General features: G+C 34.9%; 1 protein-coding gene, 1 long non-coding RNA gene and 1 pseudogene across 2 annotated transcripts; all 3 read left to right on the top strand.

Moving 5' to 3' along the window:
• The first annotated feature begins 143 nt into the window (after positions 1–143).
• Positions 144–4,534, top strand: LOC112510129 (calmodulin-binding protein 60 A-like). The gene is made up of 6 exons (XM_025115434.1): positions 144–230; positions 776–828; positions 910–1,400; positions 2,730–2,890; positions 3,196–3,390; positions 3,484–4,534. Exons 1-6 carry the CDS (start codon positions 156–158, stop codon positions 4,306–4,308), a joined length of 1,800 nt encoding a protein of 599 aa, XP_024971202.1. The 5' UTR covers positions 144–155; the 3' UTR covers positions 4,309–4,534.
• Positions 4,535–7,075: 2,541 nt separating this feature from the next.
• On the top strand, positions 7,076–8,338 carry LOC112510427. Its single transcript, XR_003068933.1, has 2 exons — positions 7,076–7,138; positions 8,049–8,338. It is a non-coding gene; the product is annotated as an uncharacterized LOC112510427 (long non-coding RNA).
• Positions 8,339–9,988: 1,650 nt separating this feature from the next.
• LOC112510568 lies at positions 9,989–11,805 on the top strand (annotated as a pseudogene).
• Positions 11,806–13,517: the final 1,712 nt, after the last annotated feature.

A 13,517-nucleotide genomic window follows, 5' to 3' on the forward strand; every position in this document is an offset into this window, starting at 1 on the left:
GGAGGCATAGAAAGCTCATAATCAGGTTTTATGGTTCATTTGAGTAGAAAATGTATGATGAAATTATCAATAGAATGATCATTTTTCCTTTGATTTTGCATCTGGCTGTCTCATAATGATGGTATGATCATTATTGTAGGGAAGCACTGGAAGTTATGATACTCCAAACATTAAAGCGTCTCGACGGGCCTACTCTTGTAACTTTTTTCGGGCCTTCTATTCGTCAAATTGTGAGTTCTATTTACTCTGCTAAACTATACAAACTAAAACTAGAAATGCTATCCTTTTTTGTGAACATAGCTGATCTCTCTATAGCAATTTTATGAGTCACGGATACATATTTCTATGGAGATCAGCAACGAAAGCTTCATTTATCCCTCGAACATAAAAGGACTTTTGCCTTATTTTAATTATCTCAACTTTTTAGATGCACTCTGCGGTCCTTTATTGCATATGCCGATTGTTTACATGGCCTAATCCGCAGAGAGGTTTTTAATGTATGCCATCTGCTTAGGGTGTTCATATCTCGTTCAATCTTTATCTCAAACGTCTAAATGCGAAGTGATAATCATATCTCAGCTCTGTATAATTTGATTATTCAATTTAGGTGCTTAGATATTAGGGTTCACTTTAATAAAGTTCAGCATATGATTACATATTATTGATAAACTTCTCTTATGTTCCTGGTTTCCATATGAATCAACATTTGGTAGCTTATTATGTTGTGCATAACGGTTATATGAGTTCAAGTAATTGACAGTCCATAAACTTCTAGGTAAGAGAGGAGTTTGCATTGGCACAACAGGAGCTTTTGACAAGCAAGAAAGAGTAAATATAAACTTATTATCTATATTAGCTGGAAGCTTTAATCAATAATCATTATGTAGCTCATTCATCGTTTTTTACCAGGATCCCAGTAAACAAGGCAAGTACTTCATCGGTTCTGAAAAATTTAAAGACACAGTTCAGAACTAGGGTTTCCCAGCCAGTCTTCACTGGAATGCCTCTTGTAGGAGAGAACAAGACACCCATTGAAATAGCCTTGGTTGATGCTGACACTGAGCAGATAGTGAATACTGGGACTGAATCTGCACTGAAACTGGAAATAGTTGGTTGTCGGGTAGGTGATGATGATTGCGAAAAACGAAGCTGGACATTTGAAGAGCTCCAAAACAGTATTCTTGGTGAAAAGAAAGGGAAGCGAATCCTCCAAGGAGATACTTGTGTGCAGCTAAAAGAAGGCATTGGTTTTGTCGGTGAGATTTCTTTTACTTTTAACTCAACACATACCAAGAATGGTTGGTACAAATTAGGGGCAATAGTTGGGGATGCTGCTTTAATGAATGGAGTGGAAGTAGCATGGACAGAATCCTTTTTGGTGAAGGACCGGCGTGCAACCTGTAAGTATCCCATATTAATATGTTTCTTTATGATGTAGTTATTAACTTCAAAAGTCAACCAAAAGCACCAAAAAGGTAATTATTTATAGCTAAGAGTTTGTCAAACTCATATTTGAATGAAAGCATAAGCAACATGTATCCCTGGCATGTTGATCCTAACCACATAGTTATGAATTTACGGAACAAGGTGCTAGTGTGCTACCCAGAATCGCTCCCTTGCAATGCAGACTGTCACCAAGGCCGGCCCCTTGTTTGCCTTAGCCTAGTGGTCTAAATGGTTGCCTCCCATGCCCTGGAGACTTCGTTTTCTTCCTAAACCTGCTTCAGTCGGGCTTCAGCAATCAGGAGTCGAATTAAAACTCAATCAAGTTAAATGTGGAACCCTTTTGAAACTATATATGGAGGTTAGATGGATCGTGTCTAGCTGGCGTGGTTGTCTAACATGCTGCCTCAGACGGAGGCTAGATACACCCCCTTGAGAGGCGACATCCCCTAGAATGGAGACTCCCCATTAAGCGGAATCCAAATGAGTGTGTTGGGCGGGAGAACTAGACGTCGGCTCGGATACCACCCTTTTGAATCTCTTTCTAAAAAACCCTTATCCCATTTGGTTTTTTAGGAATGGAATGGAATTGGGGGGGGGGGATTCTGATTTCAAATCCATCCTAATCTCATGTTTGGTTTGTTGGATTGTCGGGATTTGAAACCCTAGGATTTAATTGAAATCCTAGGATTTAATTGAAATCCTAGGATTTAATTGAAATCCTACAAACATAGGATTTTGAAATCCTTAGGGGATGCTCGGGATTTCACGGGATTTTGTAGGATTATATGAAATAATGTTTTAAAAAATGTTAAAAACATTTGTTTTGTAATAATCGATTAACAAAAATGTAATTTAATTATTTTTATAATTATTTATAATTATTTCTATAAATTATCTATAAATAATGGAATCCAATTCCATTCCAAATCCTACAAACCAAACACACCAATGATTTCAAATCCATTCCAATCCAAATTCCTTCAAATCCTAATCCCTCCATGAAATCCAAATCCCTCAAAATAATCCTGCAAACCAAAAGGACCCTTGTATAGATAGGGGAGATTCTAACATATATAGAGGTAAGATAGACAATCTCTAGCCGGTGTGGAACTACAACATATTCATTTTATTTGATTTCTCTAAGGACATATCAACACATGAAGACCCTATGAGACGGAAGAGAACAAACACTAAAAAGGTTACAAGCACAAAAGTTAGAGCTTTTTTGTTCTTTATGATCGGTCAATATGTAGAGCCATTGATAAATTGTTTTTACTGTGCAGATTCTGTAAAACACCCCTGCCCATCTTTATTCGATAAGGTGTGTCATTTACAACAGATCAGCTATTGTGGTAATCGCTATAAACGTCTGAAAGATGCAGGAGTGAATACTGTGAAGGATTTGCTGACTCTCCTCCACACAGATCCAGAACGACTCAAAGATGTAATTACAGATTATCCTTTTCTTTCTATTTACTGTTGTTGCCCTTGGCTCTTGGTAGTCTGAAAATAATAAGCTTCATATTCACCCGGAGTTCGCTCCCAGAAATAGAGTCCTTTGGTGTCCCCCCCAGTCAAGAATTGGGGCCCAGACTCCTACGGGAGGCAGCAGTGGGGAATTTTCCGCAATGGGCGAATCGTGGCCTAACCGTCGAGGTGAAGTCTCTCGCTTTTGGCATAGTGGGTCCCCAGTGGGGGGCTCTGTGTTTTCACATCGAGAATGCTGACTCAGTCTTGTGGCATTTGCAGACTCTTAAACCAATAACTCCTAAGAGCTGGGATGACATTGTAAACCATGCTCAGAAGTCCGATGGTATGTTTGTGTACCTTGATCCAAGTAATGAACGAAATGGTGTGGTTCTTGATGTCAAGCTACAATTGAAAGGATTAATAGTAGAATCTGATCAGTACTTACTGGTTGACCAGCTATCCAATAATCAAAAGGCAAGACTCTCTCTCTATCTATCTCTATCTATCTCTATCTATCTCCCTCCTCCTCCCCCCTCTCTACTTCATTCTAATTGATTCTATTAACAGGTAGAGGCTAAAAAATTAATAAAGTTTGCATGCGAACACTTAGAAGTGCTCCTCCCTGTCAAAGATGAGACCTCTCTCATAGAACATCTTCAGTCGGGCACCGGTTTCAGCTCATTACCTTCCAACCAAAGTTTGGGGACTTCCATGATAAATGATACCTCTTCACGGGCCACTTGTTCATTCCCCAGTCTCATTGGAGCTCCAGACAATTTGGATAGCTCCAACTTGCACACGGGTGAAAGCACGAATCAGGCACCTGCGGTAACCTCTCAATCTGAACGGGGGAAAGAGAAGGCCCCTTTTGATGATGAATTGATTTATTGTCCAGATGACTATCAGGAACATTTTTGCTTTCATCCATCTGATCTGGAGGGTCCAAACGAAAATCATGCACATTATCCTCCTACAGAGACAGGTACCAGTTTCAGCCCATTACTATCATCCAATCAAAGTTCAATTGATAGACCACGAAGACCTTCGGAGTGCAACATTATAGTAGCTTCCCATAAGAAAAGGCGATTTGATTACCCACAGATTGCATATTCTCCAGAGATGGATATGCAGTATTTATTGGAATCCTGGATTTGTGACTCCAGTCAAGATGTGGATATGCAGTATTCTGGTAGATGTGATTTGGAGGTGGACCAGGCATGTGCACTTGCTGGGTTTTCCCTTTCTTCCATTGTTAAAGCTCAGAGGAGATGGAAGATTGTGTCGAGTGTCGTAGAATGGTTCTCGCTCATGTCAGAGATACGCAAGAGAGATGTCATCAAACCCTGCAGCGATGGAAACATGGTGGGTGTAATTGCTGCTGGATTTAATTAAACATTGTCATCGTGTGCATAGGACCAGGTAGTTTTGTAAGATGCATATGTAGTAGATAGGGGTCTGGGTGAAAGGTCATTAATAAAGTTTGCATACAGGTTCAGTACAAACATGTATGTAATGTGCATGTGTTTGGGTGCACTTGGTTACTATGTATTTTGTTGAGGTGTCTTTGGGTCCGGGTATTCGTTTCCGTTAGCATGTATAGTTACAAGTACAACTATTAATGCATTTTTGAGTATCTAATATTTATATACAATAAATACTTACAGACATTTTTTATCATTGGTGTGGTTTAAACCTTTTGACTTCAATACAAAAAAAAGCCAATTTTTTTAATATCTAATAGTACCACAAAAAAGAATTTTGTATTATATTAAGGACTCAAACATCTATTAATTAAACTAGAAAAGTATTCGTGCAATGCAACGAGATAAATCTTTATTATAATATTTAGTTTTTATTCTTTGTCTCTATTGATATAATACAATTTTATGTGGTTTTCAGAAAACGATAATGTTTTTATTTTTGAATGAAATATTAATTTGAAAATAGCATAAAAAAATTTAAAAAAATAAAATCGATATTAGTATTAAATTAACTATTTAATAGTTCTCGTTTTTTTGTAACTTCTTTAATTCAATTTTTTATTATAATTTAATTTAAGTCTAATAACAAAGCAATTTATTTTTTGTTTAATAATATAATTTTTATTAAAGATAATAATTAAACATTCTGTTAGAAACTCAATGATTATCTTAATTATATTTTTAGATTTTCTAAATTTAAAATAGATATTTATCGTATATTTGCTTATGTTTATCTGCAGTTAGTTACACGAATTTAAAAATGGAGCTTTAATAAGTTGTACTTGTGCAATTGTAAATTTGTAATCTTGAATTTTAAGTAATATGCATTAATAAACAGTACTTTATGCATAAAAATTGATTTTTAAGAGTTTTTGTCAAATGCTTTATAATATAGAATAGATACATTGGAAAAGAAAATATATAAAAACTAAAAAAATTAATTGAGCATTCATTTTATAGTATTGTTTATTGTCTCTCTAGGTTTTTTATCTTAAAATTATTTGCCTATAAAATCTTGATATATTTTCCATCAATTTTCTCTTACTAACTTTTTTGATTATTTCATCCGAATGATGTCTATTCTTGTAATAGAATACAATAGATTTTCTTGTAATTAACAACTATTTATATTTATATTTAGGATTTTAAAACTATCTATATTTTTTCATACATTATTGACTTCTTATTACTTGATATTTCATGGATGAATTTCAAGTAAATTCATATCTCATAAACAAGTATAAGATCACATGCTATAAGTTGCATAACCTTTTGATTATAAGATTTATGGTTTCGAAAAAGTTTGTTTTAACCTTAAAAGTTTAAAATGGTGATGAAAAACTTTAACATGTGGTGAGATGGAAACTCAACTGATTTATATTAACTTACATAGAGTGTTACTGAGAATAATTAACATTGTGACCGTAAATGATGTCAATCTATATATTAAAGGTATATCATATGATTTTTTTTACGGTGGAACAGATTGACGATGATACATATATATAGGGATCCATTCAAGAAAGAACTCATTAGTTTGTGATAACTGTGAGATTCAATCTCAACCATAAATTAATGGATAAATTAGGAAACTAATATTTTTGGTAATTTGACTTAAAATTATAATTAAAGGGTATTTTAGGTATTTTAAATTATATATATATATATATATATATATATATATCTCCCTCCTACCTCCGGTCTCGGACGAACACCATGTGATACCCAAATGATACCAAGATACGCTGTGATATTCAAAATACATACAATTTAATACCCAAAACACACCAAACAAACTTTGAGACCACTATGATATCAATTGTGGTACCATTGTGATACCAACCAGGTATCACTGTGATACCAACGTGGAGGGGATGGGGGAAGGGAGATAGGTAGTGAAGGGGTCATAGGGACAAAGATGGGGCTAGCTGTCAAGAATGCTCACAAATGGGTGTTTAGTGGTCGATCATTGGAGACGTCGATCAGACAAGATGACCGGAGGAGGTCACCGGAGTGGTGGTGGGTGTCGGAGAAGGCCACCGAATTTGGTCCCTATGTGTTCGTGTGTGTGTGTATACAAATATTAAAATAATTAAACCAACTAAAGTAAGAATATTAAATTAATTAAAGTAAATTGTATAATCAACACAATTTACTAATTTACTTTTTGTTTTATTTTAGTAAATAACATTAATTATCTAAAATGTTTAACTCATATTGAATCTCACAGTTGCCACAAACTATATAGTTCTTACAATGAACTGAACAACTTTTTTTTTGCGACGATGGTCAATGTGACTCAATGACAACGAATTTTTAAGCTTACTTGTTGATAACATGTTATAGAATAACTGAAAAGAAACAACAATAGAATAGAGAGAAGGAATATGTAATCTCATTAATCATAAGCCCTTTTTATAGGGATGAGTTACAAGTAGAACTACGAGATATTTCACTTCTAATTTAACTTTGATATATATATTATCTCTATCGTCATATCATTTAGACAATGACACACTTATCCTACAACATAATGGAGTATTATTGTAAAATCTTGTTATCATAAATAAATTATATTTTTTTAATATCTTTATATCTTAGGTATAAAAATAGAAGTTCGTAAAGTACGTTACACAAACTAGAGGCAAAGGACCCAGCACTAGAGTGCTAAAAATCATATAGGAAAAGTGCCTCACGCATCAGAAGTATAGAAGATTACCTCACTATTGCCGTCGTAGCTGGTATGTCATCCTAAGTTGAAAAGAATGTGATTTATCTTGTATGGGATACTCATCATGTGAGACTCTTATCATCTGCTGCCATATTATCTCACTTCTGAAGCTCATTCCAATTGCCTTCCACTTAACTTTGAATCACCCCTCCCCTTCTTTCTGGGGCTAGCTTAAAATGTCAACATCTGGAGCTTTCCTAGAGGATTGTTACACACCAATTGTTTGCGCTTTACAAGTAACAGTGCTCTAAAAGACACGGAGGCTGTTAAGTGCTGACCAGATAAGAATCAGTGCCCTCACTTATCGGATAAGATTTTTGATCATCAAAATGCTCCCTCTGCCCCAAAATTAGTGTCCATGATTAAAAGTAAATGTCTACTTTCTCATTCTACCCTTATGAGATGGAGAGAGTTTCTCTCTCTATTATTAAGGATTGAATTGTCATTTAGTTGATTCAAAAGTATAAAAATCATACATTCTCAAAATGGTGTGCCTTTTTCATTGTGGACACTTGTATTGGGATGGAGGGAGTAGCAACTAGCAAGTATAAGCGTCTCTTACCCGGCAAGTGTTAATCAGGTAAGAATCACAACCCTCACTTACTCAGTGGGCAAAATTGCAGAGTGAAATTGTTGGTAAAGACCATCATCTCTGACTGGGTAAGCGTCCCTCACCTGGTAAGAGGAAATTAGTGTTCAGTTACCTGGTAAGAGACTGTTAGTGCTTAATAAACAACCTCTAAAATTCATTAATAACCATCCCATATCTCATGGTATGTGCAGGGGGTTATTGTAATCTGTAATCTGTAATGTTGAGGACTATGTGTGGCTGACTAATAATGTTGAATCCTTTGCAGCATATCTGTTAATTTGTTTTAGACTATTAGCTGAAATGGCACAACATATCTTTAATGTTCCAGGATGTTGCTATGAGATCTATGTGAGAGCTGTTACGCGGGAAGAAGCTCGTAAATCCAAGTAAAGTGGTTGATGCTGAATATTTATGAAAAAAGAGTGTTAATAATTGATCACTAGGCACTGGGTTGGCTTTTCATTTCAAGAAAAATAATCTCTGTGTATATGCATAAAAATGTCATGGATTTAGAAAACTTATCCTTATCCATTACTCTGTCTACTGATATCTTGTACTTGTTACTCTTTCCTTCTTATTATTGATAGATGCGTAGTCGTTGATTGACTTTTTGACGCATCGGACTTGAGTATGCCAAAAAAACTAGTAACCATTAACAAGTCAAGCTTCGTAACAATGATTTTGATTTGACTCGTTTGAAAGTTCGATTAAATTTTTCGAGCCTARTTGAGTCATTCAAGCATAGACTTTTTTTGAACTAAACATGTTTATATATATATATATATATAATTGAAGTCCAAAAATTATTGGGATCGAGCCAAGCTGATTGATCTCGAGTTTGAGGCCGTAAATGGGTATCGACTTCGAGCTCGAACATTGAAAAAATATTCAAGTTCGGGCCCTATTGTGAAAAAGTCGGCTCAAGCAARGTTAGTTGAGCTTGAGTCTGGTAATATTTTCTTTGAGTTGAGCTCGAATAACCTGCAACTTGACTTGTTTACACTGCCATGACTAACCCAATATAAATATTGTCATCAGGAGTAGTAAACAAAGTTTGAACGATGGAAAACCAGAACAAAATGAGTATCATAATGGATTTTCTTTTTGTAATAAACAAAGTTTGAACGATGGAAAACCAGAAAAAAAAAATTATAATGGCACATGGAGGAAAACCATATGTTAATCTTGCTTTTTGTAACTAGTTATGAAAATGTACAACAATAAAATCATCGTATTTGACATAGATGTATGAATTATTGTTCGGGGACCAAGAATTAGGGGCCGTTTATCCAATTGCTTACCCGGTAAGCGCGTCAACACTATGATTTATTTTAATGCGTAAGATTTTTGTATATCAAAACATATCGAATGCAACAATTTAGTGGGTAAGAATCGTCATTCTCACTTACCGAGTAAGACTCTCCATCATTCTCATCGCTCTTATCTGGTAAGATTCTTGACCCTTGACATGTTCATCTAATGAGAAATTTATCCGGTAAGTACCTATCAAGCAAGTGTTTAGTAAACGACCACCACTAAAATCTCAACTCTTGTCATGTATTTGGCTGTATCAGCAAAAATTTTGTATAAATAGTGGATGATCCTAGTAGGTCAAAATCAGTAATATAATCTTGGTCAACGATTGTGAGTGTTAGTATGAAGCCTAAGAATGACTTGGACCCTTGATCACTTTTAATCTTAAAATCACCCACCCCACCAATCATGTTTAATACATGGATTGAACCGGTATATCTCATCCTAATGTACGTCCGTTTTTACTTACGCTTCTTACCTTTACTCTCTTTTACACCATCACCAGAACCCAACCTATAATCTTCGTCATATAACATATTCTTCTTTCGATTTATAATCTCTTTACAAATGTCTTGGTCATTTTCATATGAATGATGATTTCAATAGGTCACAATCACCCGTATAATCTTCATCCTACTCTTATTTTGACTTATAACTCTTTTACAAATGTTGTCCGTCTGAACTTCATCCTACTCATCTATCGAAAATACATCAGATTTTAGGCTTGATTCGGACGTTTATGTGGCCATTTTATTGGAGAGCTAGGAYGCATTGTATTGAAGAAATAGCTTGTGCTCTGAGGGTGTTTGATGAAATGGCTCAAGTGAAATACTATGAGCTGGACTCATTTGGTTAATTGTACGGTAGCTCCTACAATAAATTGCTACTTTGACCAACTCTTTACAGATAGGAGTAGAAGCTTGCAGAYCCATAAAGATCTTTATTTGACGTAAAATGCATGGAACTTTGAGGATCAAAATTGAAATCTTTAAGCAATTTTCCAGGTTTACAGCTTCTCATACCTTTTGCTMCTYGAGAGTCAATTTTCCCACCAACCCAACTCCAAAAACACTCRATCTGCTGCTAAATCAGCGACCACCATTGTTGCAACTCGAGCAAGTACACGCTCAAGTCATCACCAAATCACTCTCATCATATTCTATTCTGATTGACTCTTTGATCCATTGCTACCTATCAACTAATAGCCTCACCTTTGCAAGAACGCTATTCGATCAATATCCTAATTATCCTCCACCGATTTTGCTATGAAATCTAGTGATCAGATCTTATTCCAAACTCCCAAATTCTCTGGAACCCATCAGTCTTTTTTGCCGATTGAATGCATTAGAAGATGATCCTCCAGTTATCGCGGACAAGTTCACCTTCACTTTCTTGATCACGTCGTGCACGCACCAAACGTCAGAATTACATGGGATGATTGTGCATGGGATAGTGACGAAAAATGGGTATCTGAGTAATCTATACGTGGGTAATTCACTGATAAATCTGTATGGTGTGTTTGCCAGACTTGATGATGCTTGCAAGGTGTTCGATGAAATGCCCGAAAGAGACATCTTTTCATGGACTAGTCTGCTAGGTGGGCATGCCAAGCAAGGGGAAATGGACAAAGCCTCTGAAATCTTTGCTATGATGCCATTACGTAACATGATATCTTGGACTGTTATAATCTCGGGATTTCTTGATTGTGGCAAGTATATCAAGGCTCTCGAATGTTTCCATGACATGCTAACGGAATCACATGATTCTTTGATGCCAAATGAGGCTGTTCTTGTTTGCGCTCTATCCGCTTGTTCTCCTCTCGGGGCTTTAGATCAAGGAAACTCAATTCATGCATACATAAACAAGAACGGTTTCACCAAAAGATCCAACATCTCAACTGCTCTTATCGATATGTATGCAAAATGTGGGATGATCAACAGTGCGTACCAAGTTTTTCACAAGATTTCTCAACCAGATGTTTGCAACTATACTAGCATGATCTCAGTGTTCTCGTCCCATGGACTGGGTGGCAACGCCCTTCTGGTTTTCCATCAAATGTTAACTGAAAACATTGCTCCCAATGAGGTAACGCTTTTGGGTGTCTTAACAGGATGTAGTCTAGTCGAAGAGGGTTCTTCGATATTCCACAAAATGGCGAGCGTGTGGAATATTGCAGCGAAAGTTGAACACTATGGCTGCTATGTCGATTTACTTGGTCGTGCTGGCTACTTGAAGACAGCCTTAGTGATTGCAATAAAGATGCCTTTGGATGCCGATATAGTTATATGGAGGGCGTTGCTGAGCGCTTGCAGGATTTACAAGGACGTGAGTCTTGCAGACAAGATAATTGCATACGTCAGGCAAGGGTATTTTAGTCAATTCGATGGAAGTGAAGTGCTTCTTTCGAACTTGTATGCTTCTCTAAACACATGGGAAAGAGTTGGCGAAGTACGAAAACTAATGAGCCAGAGAAAGCATGAATCTGAATCTGAATCAAAATCAAACTTCGGATGCAGTTGGATTGAGGTGAATGGTGTCGTTCACGATTTCCGTGTGGATGATCAATTGCACCCACAAATCGTGAYRGTTCGAGATAAGCTAYACAAGGTATTGAATATGCTAGTCCTGGAGGGGAATACGTTTTTAGTTCCAGAAGATATGGGTTCGGTTTGATGGACATCATAAAAAGCATGTGGTTAGGCATGTACGTTTAAACTTGCACAAACAAGTGAGAATTTCGAGTCTAACAGCTGCAATGTGAGAGTTACAAACAATACCTTTGGGGATTGGGCTCCTTGTGGGCCCTAGGTTATAAAGCCAGCCACCTAATAAGACCGTTGTATATCTGATTTATCTCTTACATGATACTCTTATTGAAACAGGGTACTCAAAGTTGCCGGCTAAAACCTTTGCACAAAAGTTTTGACTTAAAGAGTAGTGAGAATCGTGATTTTGAAGTAAAATTACAAAAGTACCCTTTACGAGCTTTATAAAAAGGGTGCATAAGATTCTCATGCTTAGAAGCATGGTGTAAAGGTGAAGACAACAGCACTTGATTAGTTTCTTCCCCAAAGCTCCTCTCTTGCTTTTGCATTTTTATAGCATTTTCTTTTTCAATATTATCCCTTATTTTTGCAAAAATTCAGATTTTGACTAAGGGGCCGTTTACCAAACGCTTACTTGGGTAAGCGCTTACTAAGTAACATTATCTCACCGGATGAATATGGTAAGGACCAAGAATCTTACCCGGTAAGAATGAAACAAGGACCAAAAGCCTTACCTGGTAAGTGAGGGCGACGACTCTTACCACGGTAAGCGCTTATCGGGTAACTTGTTGCATACAGATGTCATTTTGGTGGACTAAAATCTTACCCGGTAAGTAAATCATAATATTAAATTTTACCGATAAATACTTATCGGGTAAGTGTTTGGTAAACGACCTCTAAATTGTCATTGCTTGCATATCAATAGGTTGATTTAATAATATTTAAATTACGATGAAAAATGAGACTATCTTTCACAAATTCTTTAAAATAAAAAAAAATGCATAAAATTCATAGAATTTAGAAAAACTCTCTAGAATGATTATTACGAGATTTAACTTAATTATATTTTACCAACAAAAAAACTTAAAATTAAATGTTCATAATTTTATGAAATGTTTGAAACATATTTTTTTCAGTAATATAATAATATTATAATCATTAAAACAGAGAATATGAATTTTGATTTTATAGTTCAAATAAATTTATATATACTAGAAGGGTAGTCGCGTAATGCAGCGAGATATATCTTGATTTTAATATTTCGTTTTATTCAGTTTCTGTAGATGTTTTAATAGGGTTTTTATGTTGTTTTAAGAAAAGAATAATGTTTTTGTTTTTGAATAAAATACAAATTTGAAGATATCATAAAATTTCGAAAATAAATATATCAATATTAGTATCAATGTGTAATTTCTTTAATTCAATTTTTTATTATAATTTAATTTAGATTTAGTAACGAATAATTTATTTTTAATTTAATAATATTATTTTTTATAAGAATAATTATTAAGTATTTTGTTAGAACTTAATGATTATCTTAATTATATTTTAAATTTTTTATATTTAAAATTAAATGTTTATATTGTATTTGATTATGCTTATCTGCAGTTAGTTACACGAATTCAAATATCAAGTTTTAATAAATTGTATTTACGTATAATTTATTTGTAATCTTGAATTTTAAGTAATATGCATCAAAAAACAATATTTCATGCATGAAAAATGATTTTTAAAATTTATTGTCAAATATTTTATAATATAATATGGGCAGTGCTAATGGCACCCCCTTAATAGGGGGTGTTGATTGCCTAGGAACTTGTGCATTTTAAAACATCAAATTCATTCCATAATATATCATATTTAATAATAATTATTATTATTTAATACATATATATGCTAATTAAGTTATATCATATATATATATATATATATATATA

The sequence above is a fragment of the Cynara cardunculus genome (assembly GCF_001531365.2).
Source record: "Cynara cardunculus var. scolymus isolate 2C chromosome LG 3, CcrdV1, whole genome shotgun sequence".
NCBI classification, from domain to species: Eukaryota; Viridiplantae; Streptophyta; class Magnoliopsida; order Asterales; family Asteraceae; genus Cynara; species Cynara cardunculus.